The 25,434-nt window shown below is 38.6% G+C and overlaps 4 protein-coding genes across 8 annotated transcripts; 3 read left to right on the top strand and 1 right to left on the bottom strand.

The window, feature by feature from the left end:
• Positions 1 to 1,328: 1,328 nt before the first annotated feature.
• On the top strand, positions 1,329 to 4,630 carry LOC112563201. 4 transcript variants are annotated; one of them, XM_025237000.1, is made up of 4 exons: positions 1,329 to 1,662; positions 2,390 to 2,650; positions 3,230 to 3,571; positions 3,990 to 4,630. In XM_025237000.1, the coding sequence occupies exons 1-4, from the start codon at positions 1,641 to 1,643 to the stop codon at positions 4,232 to 4,234; spliced, it is 870 nt and encodes a 289-aa protein (XP_025092785.1). In that variant the 5' UTR covers positions 1,329 to 1,640; the 3' UTR covers positions 4,235 to 4,630. The 4 variants fall into 4 exon arrangements, with proteins under 4 accessions (XP_025092785.1, XP_025092782.1, XP_025092784.1 ...); XM_025236997.1 differs by having other exon boundaries at positions 1,331 to 1,662; positions 2,362 to 2,650; XM_025236999.1 differs by having other exon boundaries at positions 1,331 to 1,662; positions 2,281 to 2,650.
• Positions 4,631 to 5,333: 703 nt separating this feature from the next.
• On the top strand, positions 5,334 to 10,389 carry LOC112561706 (nmrA-like family domain-containing protein 1). 2 transcript variants are annotated; one of them, XM_025234329.1, is made up of 7 exons: positions 5,334 to 5,692; positions 6,501 to 6,745; positions 7,320 to 7,447; positions 7,836 to 7,980; positions 8,250 to 8,345; positions 9,252 to 9,445; positions 9,647 to 10,389. In XM_025234329.1, exons 2-7 carry the CDS (start codon positions 6,565 to 6,567, stop codon positions 9,836 to 9,838), a joined length of 936 nt encoding a protein of 311 aa, XP_025090114.1. In that variant the 5' UTR covers positions 5,334 to 5,692; positions 6,501 to 6,564; the 3' UTR covers positions 9,839 to 10,389. The 2 variants fall into 2 exon arrangements, with proteins under 2 accessions (XP_025090114.1, XP_025090113.1); XM_025234328.1 differs by lacking the exon at positions 5,334 to 5,692 and having other exon boundaries at positions 5,707 to 6,745.
• Positions 10,390 to 10,796: 407 nt separating this feature from the next.
• On the bottom strand, positions 10,797 to 14,349 carry LOC112561704 (lipoyltransferase 1, mitochondrial-like). Its single transcript, XM_025234321.1, has 6 exons — positions 14,230 to 14,349; positions 13,324 to 13,712; positions 12,984 to 13,132; positions 12,169 to 12,276; positions 11,643 to 11,777; positions 10,797 to 11,406 (listed from the first exon to the last, which is right to left on the bottom strand). The coding sequence occupies exons 2-6, from the start codon at positions 13,658 to 13,660 to the stop codon at positions 10,891 to 10,893; spliced, it is 1,245 nt and encodes a 414-aa protein (XP_025090106.1). The 5' UTR covers positions 13,661 to 13,712; positions 14,230 to 14,349; the 3' UTR covers positions 10,797 to 10,890.
• Positions 14,350 to 14,507: 158 nt separating this feature from the next.
• On the top strand, positions 14,508 to 19,993 carry LOC112561707 (coiled-coil domain-containing protein 43-like). The gene is made up of 6 exons (XM_025234330.1): positions 14,508 to 14,702; positions 14,936 to 15,029; positions 16,779 to 16,914; positions 18,053 to 18,138; positions 18,508 to 18,548; positions 19,175 to 19,993. Exons 1-6 carry the CDS (start codon positions 14,532 to 14,534, stop codon positions 19,322 to 19,324), a joined length of 678 nt encoding a protein of 225 aa, XP_025090115.1. The 5' UTR covers positions 14,508 to 14,531; the 3' UTR covers positions 19,325 to 19,993.
• The last annotated feature ends 5,441 nt before the right edge of the window (positions 19,994 to 25,434 follow it).

Below are 25,434 nucleotides of genomic sequence, written 5' to 3'. Positions count from 1 at the left end.
TTAATCCATATTGTACTGAGAAATAAAAAACTGTAGGTTTTTTTGGGGGGGAGGGTTTATTGCAAAGACAGCTTCTAAAATGAAAATAAACATCAAAATGCTTGAAGCGTGCATGGGAGTGAAAGGGTACATGTAAGCATTCTATGAACGCTCTTAGCATATATGGTCTTGAGAGAATGCATCTTTCCTTCTCAAGTGCTGTAGACAAACACTCCGTTTAGATTGTAAACTTTAACAAATTAGCAGTGAAACGAACATTTGGTGTTACTAACAGTGTACTTCGTCTAGTTGGTACACCACTGGCAACATTTCCAGCTTTCAACACCAATCAGAACGACAGTTCGGGATATTCTGACGTTGAAAGTCTGTATTTCTCGTGCTAAAGCAGTTTTTCAGAAAAAACGAGAAATTCAGACTGTCAGAGTCCGAATATTCCAAACTGTCGCTCACTCTCGCTCCCTATGATTGGTGTTGACTGCAGGCAATGTTGTGAATAGTGTACCAACATGACGCCGTAGACTTTTATCAGTGCTAGTTGATTTCAGGTGCGAATCGTAGCGGATAATTAATTAACGGATGAGTTTAGGACGCTGAAACAGGTTAGCTTTATATCACCTATATATACTGATATCTGGAAACAACGCAAACCGCTCTAGTTGGTCTTTAAACGAATCAATTCACGAATGAAGCGTGCGTATTAGAAAATGGGCGAAGGCATCATTCTGGAATGTTAAAGCTTTAATCACATTTATCTGCTTTTCATTAAGAATGTAAGAGAAGAAATAAGAAGAAAGAATAACACTATACATTAAACGATAATACATTTACATTCACAATATGCAACAAATAAAAACTGTAAAAAAATAAAAAAATAAAAATAATAATAATAATAATAAGAAAAATAATAATAATAAAAAATGCAAAATGTGTAAAGCGCATACTCACACTCCTAAGGAGCATGTTCTCATTGCTTAAGGACAAGAACGAAACATGGACAGCATACGAGGGACAGGAACACAAACAAAAAACATGAGTTATAAAAGAATAAAAAAAGTACTAAACGAAGAATAAAATCAACTACACAAAACACAAAGATGAACCAAATAACAAGAACAAGAACTGAGAGTAACTTGATATTGCAAAAGAAAGGGTGTGAAAAAGGACAAGCATTATGGGAAAGGTTGTAAGTAGTAATGTTTACGGAAGAGATGTGGTCAGAAAGAGTTCAACGAAAGCTCGATATCTGCAGATGATTTATATCTGTGATGATTTATCTCTGTATCAAGCAAGATGGCGTGACATCATTTTAACACGTCATTAATCTATGTTGATGTAAGCTGCTCAGAAGACATTTGAAATAGATCTGGATCAACGTGTCAGAACATTTTAGGAGAGTGGGAAAGATGACAGAAACAGTTGTCACTTGTGTCTTCCTGAGTAAAAGAGCAACATTTTCTGACTGACCAGATTTTTTTTTGGGGGGAAGAGAACATTTTTGAGGGGTATGCATTGACCTGCTCCGACATACCATACGACGATAACTAAGGGACACAATTCAAAGAACCGTAACTCGCTGGCCCTTCAACCGCAGGCAGGCTGATCGGTGGGTGCACAAAGTCTCGGGAGCCCCCGATCTTCACATGGACCGAAATGATCCGAAAGGTAAAAAGTTGACTTTATGTAGGCTTTTTTTCTTTTCGGTGTTTCTTTGTGTATGAAAAACCCTTTGATGATAACTTGATTACTCATTACAGGTCGTTTGAAGTATAGCACTAAAATGCAGTGATAAAATGGCGGCATGGCGGTCTGCAACTTTTCAGCTAAGCGGAAATTCTTTGCCATCTCTAGTTTATAATGTACTCTGCCAGTACTAATAGGTCACCAGAATCTTGTTTCTTGTCACTACGACTATCTCGAAATAGTCTCTCTGTGTGTGTGTTCATTTTCTTTCCTCACTTGACTCTTAAGAGGGTTATTCGGAGAGATAAGATTTTTTGACCTGTAATTTTTCGCTGATAGATCATTAAGATATCTCGATTAACTGTTTTATACACTGAGCAGTAAAGTAAAAACAAAATGTGTAAATGGTAAACTAAGTAGTACAGAAATCGTTCACGATCTAATCTGCATTTTCAGCAAATGTCAGCACGAACTGAATTTGCATTGTTAGTGTAATCAGGACGTAACTCCTTTAAAGCAAGTGTAAGCACGAAGTAACTGCTGTAAAGTAGATGTAAACATGACGTCACTGTTCCAATCAAGCACTTACAGATGTTTCAGTTTGGAGGACGCATGGACATGTACCCTACATTTAGACTCACAATTCCCAAGGTGCAGTGAACGCAACTTTATGCTTCGCAGAGGATGATCGAGACAGGTGAATGCTCAGGGTTGCAGTCGGCCAGTGGCAGCTGTTCGTGCGACGCAAGGGATCAAGAGTTGGGGGAGCTGGAGGACATGGAGCAAGAGAGGATGGAGCGGCAGACAAGGAAGCAGGAGGTTTACCATCAGTGGAACAACTACAACAACGTTCTGCTTTTCTGGCGATGTCAGGAAGCGCGGCAAAGGAGTGCACAGCCTCCCACACCACAAGCATCAACCGACGGCTTCCTTGTCGCCAAGAATTCTGTCTCCATCCTGCGCGTGAACAGTAAAGTTTACCTCAGAATGTTTTTTTCTTCCTATGTCTGTGACTTCCTACCTGTATCTACCCGAGATCCGTATTCACGAAGCGAAGGTAAGTCGTTGTTTAGGGCACAAAAGGGAGAAAGCAACTGTGTAGACCCCGCGGATATTGCTTTATGTTACTTTACCTCAGGGGATCATTGCCACGGCTTTATGAATATGGTCCCAAGGTCCGCAAAGTCTGGACATCGCTTCCGAACTACGGAGACAAGACGGTTGCCCTTGACAACGACTTACCCTCGTAAATACCGCCTTTGGGGTGGTACTCGGGTCATTACCTAATTTGTTACCTTACCCTAGACGGGTAGATCGGCTCAAACATCATATTAATGGACTCGTGGAAGACCTTCCCAAATAGTTTTACCTGTCAATGTGGAGGTGATCCCCTTTTGATCACCAGCTAGGGTAAATAATTATTGATTTAGTTCAACCAAAGCTAACAATAATTTTTCTTGACCTAACAAAGCGTGAGCATGTCTGGTATACGCAATGGTATGATACATGATGCTCAGTGATGAGGTTAAAAAATACATCGCCTTTTCAGAAAAACGTGGTATCTTTACCAAGTCATCAGCACATTCTCCATGGAACCCTACAGAAACTAGAAGCCAACTATCTGATCCTTGCAAGTATACCTTTACCAAGTCATCAGCACATTCTCCATGGAACCCCACAGAACTTAGAAGCCAACTATCTGATCCTTGCAAGTATACCTTTACCAAGTCATCAGCACATTATCCATGGAACCCCACAGAAACTAGAAGCGAACTATCTGATCATCGCCCCGAAACTGGTCAACACGAAGATACCAGTTCTTTTTTTGAGGCCCTAGAATCTTCGGGCGACCACCTGATGCCCGATGAGAAAGAAGGCGGCCTGTTGACAGGTACACTAAAACATTCTCGATATTTTAAGCATACCCATTCTCGATATTTTAAGCATATCCTTTCACGTTTCACAAGATGTTACAGCAATCGCTGTGTCTACTGTCTACAATGATACAAGAAAACACTGGTGACCAGCAAATCCACTGACCAGGAATACAGTACATGCTCTGCAAACATGCATGAGTGCTTGCTTGTGTGCACCTTTGGTTGCTGTTGCAAGAGTGGGCGCTTTTTAAACACTGTAATTATAATGGAAGAGGGAGAGAAAAAATTTAGAAAGCAGACGATGGATCATAAATGAGATCATTGCCCCTGCAAACTAAAAGTCTATGTTATCTCCAAATGAAGTCCGAGAGGTCCTCGATGTAATTGTGACATTCTCTTCTTTTTTTTTTCTCTCTCTCTCTCAAATTACAGCAAAGCAGTCCTGGTTTCTACGACTTCGACCGCTGTGGTTGTTGATGGCGCTGGCTTGCATCGTCTATGTCATGGTCTCTGCCGTCAATGTGTATCTAGCCCCACCATCGTCGAAACCGGAAGAGCTTCCGTTACCGATTTTGACAAATCGCAACAAGGAAGATAATTTGAAAGAAGAGCTTGGGAAGCCATCGGAATCTGAAAAGCATTGTGACTGGGACTGTTTTTGCTCTTTGTGGAACTAACCTCAAACATTTCAACTGTATTAGGTTGGTGACGAGACAGAATTGTGAAGAATCTTTTAAAATGTAGTTTAGCGGAACATTTCTATTAAAAGCTGCGTCACTTCCCAGGATGCATCGGAACATTGCGTCATTCTGCTTTCTTTAGCAGCGATGGGCAACGGGATGCACCCCCGACTGCAGCTGCAAGTCGCATATTTTTTCTACAAAGGACTAACTAATGTCCACCCTGTCTGGGTTTGCACGGCATGACAGTGTTGTCTTTATTTATGTCTGTATTTATCTGACACAGTGTTACGCGGGTCAGAGAGAATAAAGGTGTGTTATTCCTCTGGTGCTAGACAATATTTTTTCGCAACTGCACAAATCTTCGTCAACGTTATTAAAACTTTAACTAACCTGGCGGGTTAAAAATTGTTTTAAAATATCAGTGACTTTTGTGATATATATTATTTATTTTGTATTTGGTCCTTATTTCTGTAAGAGTTCTGGTCCAGTGGAGTCTCTCTGATGTAGTGTATGTGAATGCAGGTGTACTTTGTGTGTGTGTGAGAGAGAGAGACTTAAAGGCGTGAAACAACAATGATGGAGAGAGCAGTCATACTCGCTTAAAAGAATCACGTTAGTGGGAAGCTCACATACCTGGTATAACAATTTATTTCATCTGTACGACAATTTGTTACTTGTTCTCATTTCTAGGACAGAAATTGAGTCAAAAGTAGGAAAGAAGGAATTTTTACGTGAGCTTGTGTGTGCCTGCGTGATGAGTGCGCACTCGCTCTTGATTTTTGCTTTCTGAGAAATCACACCCTGCAATTATACACCTAAAATAATATAATTCAGTGCAATACAAAACACCTTTTTTCTTCAGTCAGAACTGTTCACACATCACTCAGCATTAAAAAACCCCACAACTTTACCAGCATTTTATAGTATTCAACCTTAAACATTCATACGATCACAAAATAAGTCAGCACCTCCACAACGCTCACACCCACATCCCCTTCACCATTTACCTCCCGCCACCCTCCCCACCATAAAGAGAGACAGAAAGGTCAATGAAGCAATGATTAGTAAACTTAATGATGACATCAGCGTTTCTAGCAGCACACGCCGCTTTTTTACTGTCCCGCGCTGTCAAAGTTCATCTGCTCTAAAGTCGCACAAGACATTCCATTCGTCGAGCAGGTACGTCGTCTTGACACACTGCACCGCTTGCGAGTCTACTGACGCAGACGAGAGCACTTGACGAAATGCTAGGCACGTAGTCTGTGCCCAAGATCTTTAAAGAGACGGGTTCACAGGAAACCGGACTGTTTCTGAGTTTCAGAACAGAGTTTAAAAGTGTTGTCGACATCCCAAACCCAGAAATGTGATTGGTGTTGGGTGTAATAAAGATATACAGGTGAGCGGCGATCTTTCGACTGTTCTGGCAATCCCGCATGTGGACTTCAGGTTGGGGTAGGTGACGTTTGTACTATTTTAGTCGGACACATCTGTGAGCAAGTGGGACTAGGTTATTAACGTCCTCCAAAGTTAGAATATAAGGATAATATTTACTAAATCGTAGGTAAGTGTAGGTGCTTTGATTTACTATGTTTTATCTAGATCGCATCGATTCCACCTGTATGTGTGTTTTTTCACTTATTCATTCATCCTTTGATACTAGCTGAAGACTAGTTATTTATGTATTCATCCTCCGACTGATCCCAGCTAAAGAGAAGTTATGCTGGTTCACCATTATATGGAGAGGGGGTAGTTTGTGTGTGTGTGGGTGCGTCCTAGTCAGCTGAAGATTTCAAATGAAGCCACGATGGGACACAAACTGGACCAATTGAACTTACAATGCAATACAAGGGGTGGCCTGCGTGAAAGAATTCTGCCGCAAGGCCCGTACGTGTACAGAAAGACGCCGCTCTGCCCCGTGGCCGTGCGTACAAAAGCTTATTGAGGAGCTGCATTCTCAATACAACCATTACCTTCATTCTGACTGCATGCAAGTCTCTGACGACGTCTACAGCGACACCTGTCTATTCACACATGCTAATAAAGAGAATAAACTGCAACTCCTTGCTTCTAATGGAAGTGCGTGCTGTAAAATCATAATTTACATTCTTTTCGTCAAGATTATCAAAACAATTCCAAATCAAAGGTCAACATTAATTTCGCAGGTACAAAATGACCTGATTTTTAATTTGTAATTATAAATAGATTTAAGAAGCCATTAGGTAATTATCCTGGACGTGTTCCTGTCCTCACTTTCCACTAGTTTCTTGCCAGTCCGTCTGACATTCTGCAGAAGAGCGTGCATGTGATAACCGGACTTTGCCAGGATGGGATGCGGCGCCAGTCTGGATGCCAGGTACGATGATCCCATGCCTGTGCTCGTGTTCGGGGCAACGGGACTTGTGGGCGGGGCTGTTGCCATGGCGTTGCTACGCGACAGACGCTTTCAAGTCAAGGCCGTCACCAGAACGCCGACGGCGAACGCTGCTCGTCACCTGGCTGAACATGGCAAGTGGCTATCTTGATGAGTATATCCACGACTGCAACATTATGTTAGAAACCTGCATATTTTAAATAAATCTAAAATTTGGACTTTTTTGGTTTTTGCTTTTAGAAGGGAAGGTGCTTCTACCTGAAGGTAGTTTTTCCTTGTAGAGAAATGGGAATATGAGGGAATGGAGGATGGAAGAAGGCAAGAAGGGAAGGTGTCAGAAGTGTTAAAATGAGGGTTGCTTCCTATGTTGTTTACTGTTTTATGGTGCCTTCTTTTTCTGCGTGGTCTCAAAAAATGAAACAACAACAAAAAAACAAAAACAAAAAACAAACAAACAAACAAACACACTGTTTCCAATGGTTTAATTTTTTTTTTTAAACGAATTTAAAATTTATTGTTGGGTTATGCTAGGTTGTAAGTTTTATTGATTCATTATGGCAAAGTCCATGAGCTGTTTGTTTTGTTTTTATTGCTGTTCCGAATGTTATCATGTTTGTACTCTTTTCTTGTTTATGTGAATTTTGAAATAGGATGGCTTGTTACTATTGTTATCACTAATGACAGTATAATCTATTCTTTGACTTCCAGGTGCAATTATAGTGACTGCTGACCTCAATGACCCGCACAGTCTCGAGCGAGTAATGTCGGGGGCTCACGCGGTTTTTCTGACTACACACTACTGGGAGCACATGAACACAGACAAGGAAACTCGACAGGTATGTGCGTTTCTAAAGTGATGAAATCAAAGTCGAAAACTCACTTTATGGGAACCCAGCTTATCAAACAGACATAGAAACATTTTTAAAAATTTGTTAAGCGTCACAATCAACTTTCTGGACCAGTAGATTGTACAGAATGCCTGTTGTCTCCATCACAAATAAAGCAAGAGCATACGCATTTTATAAAGTCAACTGATTGATTGATTGATTGATTGATTGACTGATTGATTGATGTCACAATAGTTATATTTTAGTTACAATATATGTCACAATGCTTGAAAAAATATGACGATTCTTTTCGGTATCACAAATATCAACCAATGGGCTAATGATTCAAACATCTGAATTCTGTTTAATCTTTTATTTATTTATTGCTCGTCTTTAGGGTAAGAATGCTGTGGAGGCAGCAGTGCATGCTGGAGTCGCGCACTTCGTATTTTGTTCTTCCGAAAGTCCGAAAGAAATTATCGGGAGAGCCTGTGGTCACATGGATGCCAAAGCATCGATAGAAAAAGCCGTTGTGGAAACAAGTAAATACACGTACTTTAAAATATAATATACCTTCAGATGTGATTCGAAACACCTCCCATCCTCTTTGTGTTGTTCTAATTTTGTTCCTTTATGGAGTACATATGAATAATGCATTTTTAACGAAGACTATTTTGTCGGTTTACATAGCAGCCACCGACTTCTATTAGAAGTCATTGACATCAGCCCTTAACCATGCAGTCGAGTCATGTATGTGCTTTGTAAGCAAAACATATTTCACATCACTATTGTGAAAATTATTGTTTTTCAGATCTTCCGTACACAGCTCTGCGGCTGCCATTTTTATATGAAAACTTTTTGACCGTCTTCAGACCTCACAAGGTCTCCCCAGGCGTCTATGCTATAGGTGAGTAAGGAACTGCATATAGGACGAGAGTGAGGGGGTTGGGATGTAGGTAGATGGAGAGGAGATGGGTAATGACGGGTAGTTGTGTATGGAGGACTGGTCAAAATGTCATCTTCTATCATAATGTTTAAGCACTTTTCTCACTCACGATTGACATATAAAATAGATTTCGAAGCTTTTGTTTTAAAGGCAGTACTTCACCGACCGGCAGGAAAGAATGGATTCGATTCAGCGGAGGGAGCTGAAGGTACTTTTCGGGCCAGATGGAAGCAGTTAGCGAAGAATGACTACAAGAGTAGAAGAATAACTATTATAGGGTTGCCAGCACTGCACGTACTCCTTATCCCTGTCTGTTGGGTGGAATCTTTCCCAACCATGTACTAAATGTTCCGTTGTAAGAGCGGTGGCCAGGCAGTTGTGACGTCACTATCAGTCGGAGGGACGCACGTAGAAGACCAATTACACGTACTGGGCGTCACACGCATAACATCAAAATAATCTCCCTTTTTTTTAAAAAAGACTAAAGAATAATTAAGAGTATCATTATTTTTTTTACAAATAATAAACCTGTGATTTACATAGCGCATGATCATGAACATGAAGAGCATGCTCTCAGCGCTTGAGGCAAAAAAGAGACATGGACAGCAGATAAAGGACGGAAGGAGAAACAACCATAAATAACATGCAGACAAGTAATAAAAGACAAACAGAAAGATCAAGGTACAAACAATAAGGATTAAGTGTAGCGGAAATATGCAGAGGAAGACGAGCAGTCTGACTAGTCAATAGACGAAAAAAGTGAAAGAATGTGTTAGAAAAGTGAATATATTATGTGGACTGAGTTATGAACAACGCTGGTTTTTAAATTAGCAATGGTCCGAGGGTAGTGACATAATTCTGTCCTAGCACTGCCCATGGAAGACCAGCTGATGGACTGCATGTCCGTAGTCGACGTGGCAGCGTGTGTTGTAAACATTTTGCTGAGGCCCAGCGCCTACCTGTGCCGCGACCTGGCCCTGACTGCGGACAAGCTGAGCGTGCGGCAAATCACGGATGTTCTCAACAAGCACTTCAGTGACCGCAAGTTCACCTGCCCTAAGGTTCAGAACTTCATTCTCATGCTGCAGATCTTACATAAATTTATTGTTTTGAAACAGCGGATCCATCTATTTTGTCTGTGCTTTGTTCGTTATCGGGGTAGACGCGTAGCCTAGTGTTGCAGTGTACTACCCCTTAAGATGACCTAGCTGCACTTGTTGAATCTTGCTATCGAATCTTCTACATGCCTTCTTCTATTTCAGATTCAAGTGAAAGATTACGAATCTTTTGGGTTTGTCGGCGCCTCGGACATCGCCGCCATGTTTGAGTTTTATCAGACAGGGCTTGAGTCACGTGACATAAAGACCACGCGGAAAATCCAGAAGTCGCTGCTATCGTTTGAGCGCTGGGTATCCAAAAACAAGGACAAACTTGGAGAGGCAATGAAGGAGTAGTTTGTTTCATGAGCAAAGATGATTTTGCCTGGCTGATATCATGTAGGGTGGAGTCTGAAATGGTTTGCAATGCGTCATTCAAGGACCTTTAAAGAAGTCAGACACGCCAGCTCTTGATCGTGACTGTGACCTGTTTACAAAAATGGAAATACGTTCGATGCAATATAACTATTTACCACACCCCTTTTATTGGACAGTAACGAAAAAATGGTTAGAAGTATGGTTTTCGCTTGTTGAATAAAATTTACCGAAAAGATGACGATAAAATCCCATTTTGTTCCTCGAGATTGTCGCCAGAAACACTTCATTAGCAGCATATAAAAGCTAATATAGAGAGAAAAATTATAGAATTTGACATTCTTCTCCAGCTGTTAGAAATGCTGATAGTTATGTTCCTAGCGGTACATAATATAATAAAAAAAATTGCCATTTCTAAACAGATCTGCATATATACTGATTTGTCATCAAAATCTGCTCACCCTTTTTCTGCTCTTTTCAAAAGTTGCAAGGAAGTCACGTTCTGGGTGCAAAGCCAATAGGCATGTTCCATTGTGATGTGTACATACACAACAGTGAATCTGCCTTCAATACATATAGAATCTTATTTACATATACATTTTACATGTCAGAAATCTCTAGAACATTACTTCTTTAGGATGCTGCTAAAGCATGAATACCTTTGAGTCTAAGTGATATGTAAGACTGGTTTTATTAGACACTAATAAATGCTGCGCAAGAAAATAAATCACTGAAAATAAACTCAAAGAAAATTAGATCAGTAAAACTCCGATGCCATAAAACTTCACATTCCTAACAATATTATAGATTACACAGTCTGTTTGTTTTCAGTCAATAAATGTTTATAGCAATCAAAGAAAAAAACGATTGTAAATGAAAAGCTCATGAAATGAACAAATTAAAATGCAAATAATATGAAAAGAGGGACAAATAGAAAAAACAAAATGATAAAGCCACTATTTATTCAGAAGTAGATTCACTTTCACTGTCACAGCAATATGAATTATGGAACATTTTACCAATCTTTGAACTAATCAAGCAACAGTGTTTACGTTTTTGCTTTTCAGTATATGCTGATCTATTTCACTCTGCTGTGACCTCAGAGGTAATACTGATATTCCTGGGATACACTGCACCAGGCAGCTTAACCCCCATACCAAAATAGCATAGTCTTCTTCACCTTGTAAGTCCATTATTTTTTGCCTAGATGCTTCCCAGAGTCTTTCAATTTCTTGTTTCTCAACAGGATGCCCAACTAAGTTCACAAACTGCAGCAATCGAAGTGGCAAATCTACTACTTTTTGCTGTCTGTGGTATTCCTTGCTTAGTTTGCAGTCTATTTTGTCAATTCTTCCTTTGCTAATTGTTAGGTTTATTCTGAGTGAAAAGTGTGCATCTGACTCAACATGTTTGAACACGTTCACAAAAGTTCTAGATATAGTAAATGGTGGAGTTTTTCCATACACCCATTCCCAGCTCTTGAGATGATGCTCAATTTTTGCCACACCAGGAAATTTATTTTCATCAGTTGGGTCGACTGTGCGCAGTACCTAAAAATAAAGATAAGGAAATGAAACCTGTTCACATATGATGACTTTTAGATAAACTGATTAAAAAATTTTAATCCTACTTGTTTTCATTTCCTACCAAAATCTTTTATCTCTTTTTACACACACCATTTACGAGTATGTGTGTGTAAAATTTCAAAATACTCAGAATAAACTAACCCCTCATGCAATCATTAAAAAGCCTATCCTTAGAGATAAATCAAAGAATATAATTTTACCTTCTCTTTGTCTTCTTTCAAAAATTCTTCCCCTACAACACAAACCAGGTTATCAAAGGAGATGTCTGGAGCCTCTTCTTTTAAATTTTTCACCAGTGATGGGATACTCCTTGTTGCTTTACAGTCAACCCCAATCTGCACAATGTTCATTTCATTACCATGTCTCATTATGAACCATACTGTTAATGCATCTGACTTAGTTCATAACATTATTTCTTTTATGCAAAGAAAAATGCCTTTAATTACAATAAATCTGACTTGAAAATATGTGGGAATATGGAAATTTCATATCCTATATAAACACTGTGAATTAAAATGTTTGTAACCGTTTTATACCAAGATTCTTTGTGATTTGTTTTCATTCAAACCTTGTAAAGACAATCAAATGTAATCATATTGACCTATCTGCCAAATACTGAAAATATTTAGGTATAGGTGGTAAGGACATGTTGTAAATAGATCCTATTTTATTTCTCAGCATAATTATACATGTGAATTGATATACATAAAACTAAAGATTACCAACCAATGAACTCTGAAGAATACTGCACAGAATATCCTTGTCCACATCAAACAACAGTGTGAAGTGGTGGTAGGTTCGGTCACCTCCCAACTTTGAAGCTGTTCCTGACACCTGCAAAGTGTTCAACATCAGAAGCCAGTAGACAGTGGCAAACAGGCCTGTGCTTAGGGGCAGGCAGACGAGGCATCTACCTAGGGCCCTGCGCTTTTGGTTATCATCAGGGGCTATGCGCTTTTGATTAAGACTGTGGCAATCACTCCCTCAAGGGCCCCACACATGCCATATATCTCAGGCCTTGCAGGGGCTAAGAAAGGGCCTGGTGGCAAATGTGGGAAAACAAAGCATTGAAAAAATGCCAACTTTATAATAAGATGTTTGATAACTTACAGTATTATTGATGGAGAAACTATGAATCTCTCAAAGTTCATACATACAATTCTTATTTATGTTTTTTATATTTCCTTTGTAACAGATAACAAATCTAAACACTTTTAGGATGACAGATGCAACAAACACAGACATGTTATAGTTGCAACTATATTTTTTATCCTTATTTGATTTCTTCATCCCTCATGAATATGTAAGCTTCTCAACTACAAGAGTGATATTCCAAAAATTGATGTGAGTGATAATCCAAAAATTATTCTGAGGGAAAATATTGTCTTAATGACATTTTATCATAATTTACCTTTGTTTCTCTTTAATGTGCATGTGCAACACTCTTCAAAATTGAAACTTGCCAGAATCAAAGCATAATTCAGTTTGAAATTTGTGGATGCAAGCATGTTATGATATAAACTTAAGTAAATGAAGCATACCTTGTAAATGCCATCTAAAAGAATATCATCTCGGTTGCTGATTTTGAGATTCAAATCCCATCGAGACACCAATGCCTGTACAACCTCCTCCAGATTTTTCTTACGATTGTAGCGGCCTCTTCTCATGAGGTATGACAAGTTAAGATTACCTAAAACAAGAGGTTACCTAGTTTTCAAGGAGGAAAATATTTACAACTGTCACAGACAAAATAGGGCTGTTCAGTGTTATCACCCTTTAACTTGACTGCATGTCTGAAATTGAAGAGTATACTGTTTGTATCTTTTATATCTTCTTCCCATAGCTTGACTCCACAATGAAGGAAAGATTTTTAATTGTTACCTTGATCGTGGAAAACTGTCCCTCCTCCGCTTTTTCTTCGCACTACTGGTATGCTCTTTCTTTCTGCTTCAATCACATTACATTCCAACCATGGATTCTGGTGCCGTCCTATAACAATAGCTGGTTCATTCCGCCACATTAGAAGGTAGTCAGTGTTTGCAAGGTCTGCATTTTCATACAGCCAGTCTTCTAGAGCAAGGTTTTGATATATGTCCTTTGAACTTGAAATGTAAACTTGCTTTCGAATATTTTGACAGATGGACTGAGTGGATATCAGAACATGGGTGATTTTCGACAACGACCTCATTTGCTGTTTTATGTGTTTAAGTGACTGCATTATTATATTATGGGTATACAGAGGCTGTGGGACTACTGAGTGACGCTGCCACCTTCAAAAAAAAAATTTAAAACATTCAGTATCACTTCTGTAAATTCAAAATAAAACTTTTTTTTTCAACATATCGTCTTAAAGTTTTATTTTATATAGTTTTAATGCAGTAAGAAACAAATTTTCTTCATTCCCATAACAAAGTGACCCATCAAGAAACGAACATTCCAGTTCATGTCCATTCCTTAACGCCTTCCGTTATGCACATATGTAACATTCTCAAACATTGCATTTGCTTATCATTGCATCGAATCCGGAATAACCTATTTAAACCTTTATAATTGTTTCTTAATTGATTTTAACAGCATATGCTATACAACATTTGGACATTTTTCTACTTATTCACGAGTAGTCCAAGAAAAATGAAATGACTTGATCAAAGCAGTCGAAGTCTATTACACTACATTCAAGTAGATATAACACAGCTAATCAGAAGATAAAATCGAACTTAATATATAATTTACTCTTTACATTAATCTTTGATCAGTTTTATTACGTAAAAGGTAACATCAACAAACTTAAATGCCGTGTTGCGAAAATATTCTTGTTCCTTAGACCACAACCACTAACTTCCGTAGCTTCGTCCTCATCAACAACGAAATTGTCCTTCGTATGTAAGAGTGATTTCCCTTAAAATAGGGAGGGTGGACATTGAGTGAAAAAAAATCAAATAAATAAAAATTAAATAAAACAGCTGACCCTAAATATTTAAATAGCTATAATAAATGTATTTCTAAAATAATTGATGTAGCTTCTTTTTTGGCGAGAAATTATCATTACAGCTCTTCTTCGATCGTTATTTTATACTGACTTCCTTAAAATGGCGACCTCCATGGAATCGTTCGATATTTGGCTGACAGAAAAATTAACGTCTCTCAGCCCTGATTTTGACACTGATGTATTTGTGTCGTATATTGTAAGCATACTAGACACGGAGACACCCACAGAGGAGACAGCTGAAAATATAAAAGAGATTCTTGCTCAAGTTTTGGTAAAGATAGAAGAGGAATTTTAATTTTCATTTATTTCTTATGTTACTTTAGAGCTTTTTTTCCCAACAAATTCTTGTAGCTTAACATTTTATTGATGTATTAGTTGCTCGTTTAGCATTCGAGTTAGTATCATATATGTGTATTGATCTTTCAGAGAGAGATTCACCACCATACACTGTTAGTGTAAAATAGTGGGCATTATTATCATATTCCATCATGGAATATGTTGCAGGATGAGTCTCAATGCAAAGGAGCCTGCCAGGAAATAATCGATCAATGGATAAAAGAGAAGGGTGCAAAGGACATGCGAAAGAAAAATGAGAAAGGTAAACTTCTAACACTTAATTTTTTAAAATTATACGGATCACAAGTCAACATTAAAGTACATAAGCCTTAATATTCTGGGATATACAGGAACAGGTTCTTTAGCCAGTGTCTGTGCAATGTTAAACTATAAGTGGTTTACTGGGGGCCAGTTGATTAGACCATTTGTCAATCTGACCATTCAAAGGGTAATGTCCATTTGTATAGAGCACAGTATGTCCAGGATTTTCATTATGCAGTCTGTCAGGAAATAACAGGAGGTTATATCTTCACAGATCACAGTGAAGTAGATTTCAATTCATCCAAGCAAGTTTTCAAGAGCTTCATACACAGTTGATTTTACCAACATATATGCCTTGTAGTTTTATAAACCATTCAAAGTTGCACTAAACAGGCCCACATTGTGACCAGCAGCCGTACTTACTCGTACATAGGTATGGATGCAGTATATCAACCAGCATTCATTTTTCGTTTGATAGCAATTGTGGCTGACTTATATGATTAAATTGAAAACAGGTGTAGATTCTTTTTATTTACATACAGTGAGCAACAAATGAGCAATTACACATCTTCCATAAACATTACTCCAAACACCCTTTTCCACCATGCTAGTCCTTTTTTACACCCTTTGTTGCTCATCTTCCTTTTGCAATATCATGTTACTCTCAACTCTTGCTCTTGTTATTTGATTCCTCTGCGTTTTATGTATTTGATTTTATTCTTCGTTTGTACTGTTGTTTATTCTTTTATGGTTCATATGTTATTTGTTTGTGTCCCTTATATGTTGTCCATGTTTCGTTCTTGTTCTTAGGTGCTAAGACCATGCTCATTAGAGTATAAGTATGTGCTTTACAAAATTTGCATTAATTATTATTATTAATAATAGTAACTTTTGTACTTGTAGGCCAAATTGACTAAGGGCAATGGTCAAATTTATTTGTGGACAAATCAACTGATGATCATGATCAAATTGATTCATGCATAGTCAAATCAGTAAATGGTTAAATCAGACAGTAACTAGCTTTCTATATTGATAATAGATAATGTGGACGATGGAGCCGAACTTCATCCTGCTGCTCCATTTTGTCTATATGTAAAATATAAAAAAATATATAAAATCTCATATTCACCACAAAATATGGTTTTATTGTGTAAAAGTGGGCAGTAGAAACAGTGATAAAGACAATTTTTAAAGCACTTAAGTGAAATTTCATTTGTGTAAGTCTCAAAATCTTTTTGTGTTCTGTGTTTGTAGTCACATGACTGAGCATAGAAAGATCATGTCGCTTTACTATATCTTGTGAAAAAGATTTTAAATAAGTAATGTTTGTGCTTGTCACAGAGGGGTGACATGAAACTAAACAGCGACCACAGCAAAGTTTGTCTGTTGTAACAGTCTTTGAACACTTGAATGGTCATGACCAATTCTGGACTGAACGTGATATAGAATGTGGGGCATTTTAGAACTAAAGTTTGTAGTGTGAACTCTAGGGTAATGACTTATGCAACTTATTCAACTTACAAAGGTCAGTTTTACTGAAAACTTGTATCGCTGGATATTCTTTTACTTTGATTGTTAATTTTACAAAGCACTCAAAGAAGACTAATCTGTGAGACATATTACATAACATAGATATTATATCTCTTTTATTAGTCTCCAGAAAAACGTTTTCACCATGAATATATATTCTTTTATTAATTTAATATACATCTTTTTTTATATTTAAATATATATATATCTTAATCCACAGATATAGGAGAAAAGCTTGCAGAGCTCATGGGAAAACAGAGCCTGGCAACAGTTAAAGGGAAGAAACTAACAGATGAAGAAAGAGCCCGCAAAGAGGCTATTTTAGCACAATACAGTCAAGTGTCAGATGGAGAAGCGTATCCTTTCAATAGAATTTTCTTTCTCATCATGTTGTGAATGGATAATGAAACTTGAATGAATTTTATCAGCAGGCCTGTTATTGCATGCTTATTTAGTCCTCTTCGTTCGTGGGTGGTACATGTAAAGCAACCACTTGAGACCCCATATTTGTCTGTCAACACCAAGTCTAGCTATGTTGTCTCTTTCTGGTCCTTTAGGTATCTCTCTACTGACCTTCGCCGTGTTTCTCCTGGCCAGTCATGTTTTCTCTTACCATCAGCAGTCCAACAAAGGGCTATATTTGGCGGTGTCTTTGGTTATATTCATGCACACATGCCACAGCCTTCTCTGTCGTCTTTTTTTAAATTTTTTTTTTGCTTCTGGTTGTTATATTTTTGCATCTAGCTCTTATAATGACTTCTTCATTAGAAATTGTGTTGGGACAGAATATCTTGATAAATTTTCCTCAGACATTTGGTTTGAAAGGTCTTTAGTTTCTGCTTGATTTTACTGATTTCACAGTGACACTTGATAGCTGTTTTATTGCTGTCTTGCTGCTTCTGTTAGCTTTTACGTAATTTAGGATTTATGATTAGTGATATCGGTGTGAACTCCAGTAAACCATGCCATCTTTCTTTGGCAACATCCGAATATGTTAATGGCCCGGGTGACACTCACTCGCACCAGACAAATGCGCGTTATTTCAACATACAACAAAACGATTGCCTGAGGCTGCCAAACTCATGTTCATTTCGCTGTCGAGTGGCTCTGGACTTTACAGACTACAAGACAAATACTGCTTCGTAACAATTCGCATCAACACCTCGTTCTAAAGGCGAGGAAAATCTAAAAGATATATGCCATGGTTACATCCTTTACATTCAGGGCACTCCCCCGATCAATCTCAGCATAGTCCAATCTTACAATCCAAGTATGAAAATTACACTTCTCGCACTCTTTTCTGTTTAGCAACAAAGTTCCAGTTCTATTATCTAACTTATGACCACTTTAGCAATCGTCGAGTACGTTACTCACAGTTCATCGTCCCTCTTAGGGTTGGCGCTCTCCACATCTCCAGCGAAATATTATTTCTTTGTGTGTGTGTGAGAGAGAGCTTGTATGGTTAAACTGCTGATCTGTTTCCTTAACGACAAGAACCGATGAAGAGCCTGACGACCCAGGAGGAGCGTCAAGCCAAACCAGCAGCGGAGGTCACAAGGGTAAAGGTGAACCAGGTGATCGTATCCTTGTGGGCTGGCACTATAAGATAATAATAATATCATTGTTGTTATTATTATTATTATTAGTAGTAGTATTGAATTCTGAGTTCTGCTGACTTAACTGCACGAAATTTCGTGTGATGGAGGTTGAGAGATAAGCATGCATTGTCATGCATGTGTGTTCACTTGTGGACTACTGCTTGTACTTGTCTCTCTCTCACACACATACACATACAGACAGGCACAGGATTCCGTACTTGCATATTAAACCTTTTCACGACGACTTCAGTTTTAAATAGTTGACCTGTCTATAAAATTAAGTAAGAAGTGTCGGTAAATCAAGATTATTTGCACAAACAAGTTTCTTTTTTCAATCCTTAACTTGAAAAGCTTTGCTTACTCGGAATCTCAACTCAGCACTTGTGATGCAGGTAAGCAATGCACGATACACTGTGAATTGATAAAATTTTTCCTGTCGATTTTTTGGACGTTTCTGCTTGTGTGTACTTTGTGTGGTTATTATAGTGTAGCTATGAGGATATTATTTATCGAACTGTTTAAAATGTTTACACTAACGGGAAGAGAAGGAGAACGTAGTGATTGGAAATGTCGAGGATGGGTTTGAGGAGGAAAAAAGACCTAAAGAGAGAAAAAGACTTTCGGGAAGTGGATCAGAAAAATCTTTGCATGCAATGAGAGGGCGGGGGCTCAGTAAGGGGCTTAGTTAGAATTCTAGATGACTTGATCGGAGCAGTCAGCTACTGAGTGATCGTCAAACGTAAATATTGCTGGCTGCTTCCCGTTGACCACCAAGGTAGCACCCTACTGTGCACCAGGCTCGTCATAGTTGTGCCCTTCGCGTAATCTTGATTTTTTTTCCCCTTTGCAAGTAACGCCATTACAAGATGTTGAGCGTGCAGAGCCTGTAATCTTTTCACATGGTAGATTCTTCTGAAGCACTTGGTTGTGTTGACACGTAGAAGGTTGTGTTAGTGTCGGTGGTACGTGTTTTGACGTAATCGTCGGTGTTTGGCGGGCTGTCCGCCGTTGGTGGCAGGCGGAGCGGGACCAGCGGGAGAAGTCGAAACAGGAGCACGAGAAGAAGAAAGAGAAGGACCGACAGGACCGCGATGCCCAGCGTCAGAAGCAGCAGGAGCGCAAGGAGGCGGAAAAGAAGAGGACACAGAAAGGGGAGCGCCGCAGATAGCGTCAGCACCCGTTCCTAGCTCTCTTTTGTACACCTGGACAGCAGATGTGATGACGGCGACAGTGACCGCGATAGCGACGAGGACTGTTGTGACGATGGTGACGATGATAGTGACAACTAACATACTTTTATCCAGTTTCGCTGTAAAAGACTTTTTACAAAATGTGTAATGGTTTCGGACCCCTTTTTAAAATTTTTAAAGCACTTTGCAACCTCTGGCTTAAATGGTTCAGAACAGCATCAACTCAGAATATTTCAGCGCGCTTTGATTGGTTTGTTTTTCTTTCCCTATGATAAAACAAACGAAGCTCGCCTGCAAAGTGGAGTGCATGCCAGCTGAGACCTATTTAGTACGCATGACAAAGATGGTCTCATAGAAACTAGTTCGAGGGCTCCTGGGGATTTGGGCGTTTCGGTGTAGAAAGCGATTTGTCTGTCATCGCTGATAATGGGAAGAATTTTTAAAATCTTAAAAATCGTTTGTTTTTGAAAGATGCCTAACTAGGTTGTTATGTAACTGATCGCTGCCTACTCCCTGATCTTTGAGTGTTGAGTTTTGGTTATACTGTGTTAACGGTCGCAGTATTGTGTATGCGCTTATTATGGGTGTTCTGCAATGAAGATTTTGACTTTGGTATTGATGAAATAAAATCGGATGTACATTTAAAAGGCGTCTGTTGTGAAGAATGCTGCGTCGGCCACTCGGTTTGCACGCTGCCATATCTTTGAGGATAAAACCTGGGGCAAATTGAGAGAACGCGGTTAAATAGAGATGGTGAAGGTGGAAGGTAGTAGGTGGTTGGTGGATTTAAACGCACACCGCTATATGTAGATATAAGGTAGCAACGAAGATAAACATTACAGTAGTGGAAGAGGACGTACATATGTTCTACCTTGTGGATGATATTTAATGTGACAAACTCTTCAGCCATTGATGAAACGCTTCTGATTTAAGGTGAAGAAGGGAACTATGAGTAAAGTTCATCGCGTTCAATTATTTAATGCATCCTAAAAGTCTTCTGTACAGCAAGGTAAATATACTGGCTCTTATTTTTAAGAGCACGCTAACAGATGGTACGATACACTCTGCACTTCAAAACCACAGGTGCACGCGAGCCATGTGATCCTTGTTCAATTATTGTCAGTCATACTTTGCACTCGTATAAGTTCATTACAGTATTTCCACGATTCTTTACGAAGGCACACACTTCGAGTGGTCCACGCGTAAATACCTTTGTTTGAATGGTTATATCTAATAATAATAATAACAACATAATTTATAAAGCAGATCTCCCATTTGACAAATAGCTTTATGAGATATACAATTCTGTGGCACAGTATTATCCCAACGGTACGTTCAACAGAGCTTTTATAGAAAATGTACAAAACTTCACCAAAAAAAAAAAAAAATAAACAAAAACAAAAAACAAGACATAAATAAAAGTGACCACAGGATCTCAATGTCCTCTTCATGAAATATGCCATGCTGCACGATCATCGACAGTGTGTGTGTCTGCATGTCTACTCAATCCCTATTTAGTATGCAGTTCACTGTAGAAAGTTTCTCAGGTATGATGGGAGTAGTTTCATTGTAGTTGTAGATCCGGGACGGCGGAGTTGAGGACAGAAGCAGTTAAACTAGTATCATTATCCTGTACAACAGTTCAGTTTGTATTTAAAATAACTGCCCACTAACATATGATCCAGTGAGAGGTAAATGTTTCTATACTCGGATCGCAGAAGCTTTAAAATATGGCTGATGGTGGCAACGCTCGAATAAAAAGGTTGCCGCCAACATAAAGGTGACAATTATTGGCTGGGGTAAGGCCTCTGTGCCTCTCTTTATAGCTAAACGCTGACGGGGTGGGTTTATCATGTTCAGACAAATCACAGTTTAATCCGCATCAACTGTTTATATAACTGTCACAGATAGGCATCACTAAATCACTCGCTCACGACATCTGCACATTTTGTCAACAACATCACCTTTTGGGCTCTGCCGCCGTCATGTATTATTAGTTTCCTGGACAATGGACTTTGGGCAGGACAATGTGGAAAACACACTTTAAGATTTGAAGCATACATCAAACTCATAGCATTGAAATTCAGGCGGGAAGATGGACAATCAGTGGCGAGGGTGAAACATAAACACCGGAAAACGAAAGTTCAACTTGATAGGAGTGAAGCGATATTATAAATACCCTAGGTTTCAACTTGAAAATATCTTCATTCTAACGGCCCATTAAATTAAATATCATTTACACTCAAATAAAGTTTAAACACCCTTCATTCACTTCCTTGAACTACGATCACCGCAATATGAAGAACATGGGCCTGATCCGAGCTTCCACAACCTTTTAATAATGGTTGATATGTAAGCGTGTAGAGCAAAGGTCAGGATTGGGCCTGAATATCATTTACATCTACATTTGTTTAATTGCCTTCTATAATCTTGTATATTTGTGATCTCTCCGTATACATTATGTATATAACTATCAATCTGTCAAATCTTTAAACTTAAAGACCCGGTCTGGTGACCAAAGTTTTACACTCATTGAGGTAGTCGAAGAAAAAGTATACTCAGTATTTTAGTACTGATAATTTGCACGAGTACATTTTACTAGCTAACAATTGTTTTTATTCTTTCTCTGAAAAAGTAAAACCCTAGAAGAAATTTAAAGCAAACACACCCAAGTATTTGAAATTATGTTCTGCCATCAAGCACAGAGAGGGATTGCAGTCAGTAGTCAAAATGATGGATGAAAAGGTAAGTGCGAATATTAGTCAAAGGGATAAAATGCCTTGAGTAAGAAAATAACAGATTCATACCCTCTGGTTTCAGCTAGTGCCAAAGATCTCCCAGTGTAAACAACTTGTAAAGAGGACAAGAGTATATGTTTGGGGGGCGGCGGGTAGGGGGGTCCTGACAAGCGATGGCATTGCAAACTCATTCGCTGGGTCATTATATATTTTCCTTTCCTTTAGCCCAGAACTGAACACCGGAAAGACAGATCTAAAGATGTAATCGGAGAGAAACCTGGGGCACAGAAAGTTTAGAAAGCGCTGTCAAGATGAAGAGAGGGTGCAGGTGGCAGGTTGTGTGTTTGTAGAGAATGGTGACGGATTTTAAGCACACCGCTCTTTACAAAGACAAACTATAAGCAGTGCAGCAGGGCGTACAATCTTCTGCCTAATGGACATTTAATGTGACATAGTCTACGTGCTTTGAAGATTTAAGGTGCAAAAAACCAAACATTTCTTCGTTCATCGAGCATTTTTAATGCGACTTTAAAGTCCAGTGTACATAAAAGCAAAGACCGGCCTTCGTTTTAGAGCTTGGTAACAGATGGTATGATAAAATACTGCACGTGCTTAAACTTGTAGATCATAGGTGTAGGCAGGCCATCTCATCCCTTGCTCTTTAATATTTAACACTCATAAATGTGTCATTTTTACGAATCTTGACAAAGAGACACATCGATAGATTTGTAACCTTTGACTGCGCATATGACTCTTTGTAAATGCAACAGATTTAAACATACTAATTAATAATTATATTAAAAATGTCGGAACTTAACAATCTATGAAAAACGTGTGAAATGTGTTTATATTTTATTAACAATAGTACATCTGGAAAAGTTAACTCAAATGCGTCCACCTGGTAACAGAATCAAAAGTATTACAACATAGACTGCAATGACCATCATTGTTGCCCATTAAATTTTAATCCGGAGACTTACTTACCAGTCTGTCGAGTGAATTGGGTTTTGACCTTTTTATTATTTTTTTTAACTTCAAAGTTTCTAAATAAAGTTCAAATCTGCAGGCCTCTATTTCAAAATCAGCCGTTTCATTTTATGGGCAGGACAATCTCTTCTTGAACACGACAACCGAAGGCCCTAAGCGATGTTTCTTCATTTGACTGCAAGACATGCACACATTTGCTGAACTGAGCCACGTTCACTGCATTATTATGAACATTATTTTGGGAATTATTATTTTAAAAAGATGTTAACCCGATCATAAAACAAAAATGTCGCACTTGTGTTGGCATTTAATTCATGGCCAAACAGACACGAAGACAAGCAGATACATAGTTGTCCATATTTGGCATGCACACGGAAGAGGCACAGGTAAACAGTTGACATCACAATCAACGGCAATAATAAAGATAAAGGATAAGATCAAAGGCAGCGAGCAATCACCCTCGAGTAGAACATACATCACTCTACGTCTGTACAGGAGTGAAACTGTTGATTGAACTGCACTTGCTGGGTTCCTGAACAGGTGGTGGCAGTTTACAGTTATTGAGATTGTGCAGCTTTTTGCGAGAAAGCCTTTGGAAGGAAAAAGAAATGGTGAAGGTTTTGTGTGTGTGTGTGTAAGGAGTGTTGGGGGTGAATTTAAAAGCACACCACTGTGTACAAAAGGTCGCAACCAAAGCAAAACATACAATAGCGGAACAGGACATACAAGTTTTGCCAGAGAAAAGAAGAGAAGGTGAAAACCCATTCAAACTGACAAGAAAAAGGCTTTAGCACTTCATCTCCCAACGACGAAGAGGTTAGGAGAAGATTTTTACCTTTTACGGGATTTTTTTTTATGATAGCTGCATAAAATCTGTTGATGACCTGTTTGCACATCTAAACGTAGAGTCGTTAAAATTATGCAGACGGACCTTATAACGGGCACCTTGCACCGTCTAATCAACAGTGTGGTGTGTTCAAAAGCACATTCCTATTAATTTCCAATAAAACAAATCTTTCAAATCCTTTTTCAATAATATGAAATACTTTATTGCTAAGTATACCATCAGGATAGATATCAGATATATATCATAACGATGTTCATTTCTCCCCCATTTCTTTTTCTTTCTCTCTCTCTCTTCCGGGTATTTACCTTCCTTTCCTTTTTCCGTGGGTTCAGAAAAATTGTGTTTGGTGTTCAGAGAGAACGGTGTGGTATGAGTGACGGATCTTTTTCCAAATTATACAAATGGTTGTCTTGCATAAGGTTTCTAAAAACAACAATGCGTAAATATTGAAACACAATTTTTTTCTGTTTTTTTGTGACAATTATAGGCTGGAGCGATATGAGTGATGTCCATTTTCCTTACCTGCTTAAAGGACTAGCTCACCCTGTTCTTTCTTTTTCTTTTTTTTCCCCTTGTAGTGCCTTAAGGTTTTCATCCTGTTTGGTGTCTGCTAAATACTGTTGATATATAATTTTTGTTGAGTTCACTATCATTAGTATTGACTGTTTTTTTTTTTAGTTTGAGCCACGTTGCTGTCTTCTTTATCGTCTAACGGTGTCAAATGTCATATCCGCTCCATCTCGACTCTGGTGTCTAGCTTGCTGGATTGATTTCCACTTCCCTGCGGGTGATTTATGCTTCCTGCTCTACGGTCTATTTGCCTCGCAACATTTTACCTGCTGTGTGAATCAATGTGTCAACAAGCGTGACTTGATCCTCTGATATCTTATCTACAATCCTGCCTGCTGCTTCGTTCATTTTTTTCACTACCTTTGTGTTGATGCGACCTCCGTGACAGTCACATGTGCGCCCCAAACAGTAGAGACCTGGACATTTGAGCTTTCTTTTCTTCATAAATCATCTCTGCCTCTTTTGCAGGCCTGTATTAATTAATGATATTAACTAAATTTAACTAATAAAAATGCACGATAAATGTTGAAAAAGGACACATCAGCTACCTTTTTTGACAACTGACAATCCCAATAAATATTCTGTTATTCTACGATAATATCAGTCTTGACTCTGGTCTTGGCTTGACTCTCGACAAACGCAGTTTTTTTTTAATTCTATGTACTCTTCTCAATAAAATAATAATGTATAGCTAACGGTCCAGGCAAAGAAGTGAAATCTCCTATTGTCACCTGCACTCTACAGTGCCTTTCAGACGAGGAAGATAAATAAATCAAAACACAGACAACGATTTAAATTTTAAAAAATAATATAATTTGAAATTAAAAGAAAACACAAAACAAATCCAAATTTCCCAACCCACAGTCCGAACACTTCCACTGTCACAAAACATTTAATGTTCCTTCCCACTATTCAATTCCCCACAAAGTCTCTACCTGAAACAGCA

The sequence above is a fragment of the Pomacea canaliculata genome, linkage group LG4 (genome assembly GCF_003073045.1).
Source record: "Pomacea canaliculata isolate SZHN2017 linkage group LG4, ASM307304v1, whole genome shotgun sequence".
Taxonomy (NCBI): Eukaryota; Metazoa; Mollusca; class Gastropoda; order Architaenioglossa; family Ampullariidae; genus Pomacea; species Pomacea canaliculata.
This window is presented reverse-complemented; position numbering and strand designations above follow the sequence as displayed.

Bases quoted from the DNA above. Each gene is read 5' to 3' on its own strand.
- LOC112563201 (XM_025236997.1), top strand. The intron at 2,651-3,229 runs GTAAAGTTTACC...TCGCCTTTTCAG, and splicing joins CTCCATCCTGCGCGTGAACA to AAAAACGTGGTATCTTTACC. The intron at 3,572-3,989 runs GTACACTAAAAC...CTCAAATTACAG, and splicing joins AGAAGGCGGCCTGTTGACAG to CAAAGCAGTCCTGGTTTCTA.
- LOC112561706 (XM_025234329.1), top strand. From the start codon at position 6,565: ATGGGATGCGGCGCCAGTCTGGATGCCAGGTACGATGATCCCATGCCT. The intron at 7,448-7,835 runs GTATGTGCGTTT...GCTCGTCTTTAG, and splicing joins CAGACAAGGAAACTCGACAG to GGTAAGAATGCTGTGGAGGC. The intron at 7,981-8,249 runs GTAAATACACGT...ATTGTTTTTCAG, and splicing joins AAAAGCCGTTGTGGAAACAA to ATCTTCCGTACACAGCTCTG.
- LOC112561704 (XM_025234321.1), bottom strand. From the start codon at position 13,660: ATGCAGTCACTTAAACACATAAAACAGCAAATGAGGTCGTTGTCGAAA. The intron at 11,778-12,168 runs GTTGGTAATCTT...AACATTGTGCAG, and splicing joins GTATTCTTCAGAGTTCATTG to ATTGGGGTTGACTGTAAAGC. The intron at 11,407-11,642 runs GTAAAATTATAT...CTTTATTTTTAG, and splicing joins TGAAAGAAGACAAAGAGAAG to GTACTGCGCACAGTCGACCC.
- LOC112561707 (XM_025234330.1), top strand. From the start codon at position 14,532: ATGGCGACCTCCATGGAATCGTTCGATATTTGGCTGACAGAAAAATTA. The intron at 14,703-14,935 runs GTAAAGATAGAA...AATATGTTGCAG, and splicing joins AGATTCTTGCTCAAGTTTTG to GATGAGTCTCAATGCAAAGG. The intron at 16,915-18,052 runs GTATCCTTTCAA...CTTAACGACAAG, and splicing joins CAAGTGTCAGATGGAGAAGC to AACCGATGAAGAGCCTGACG.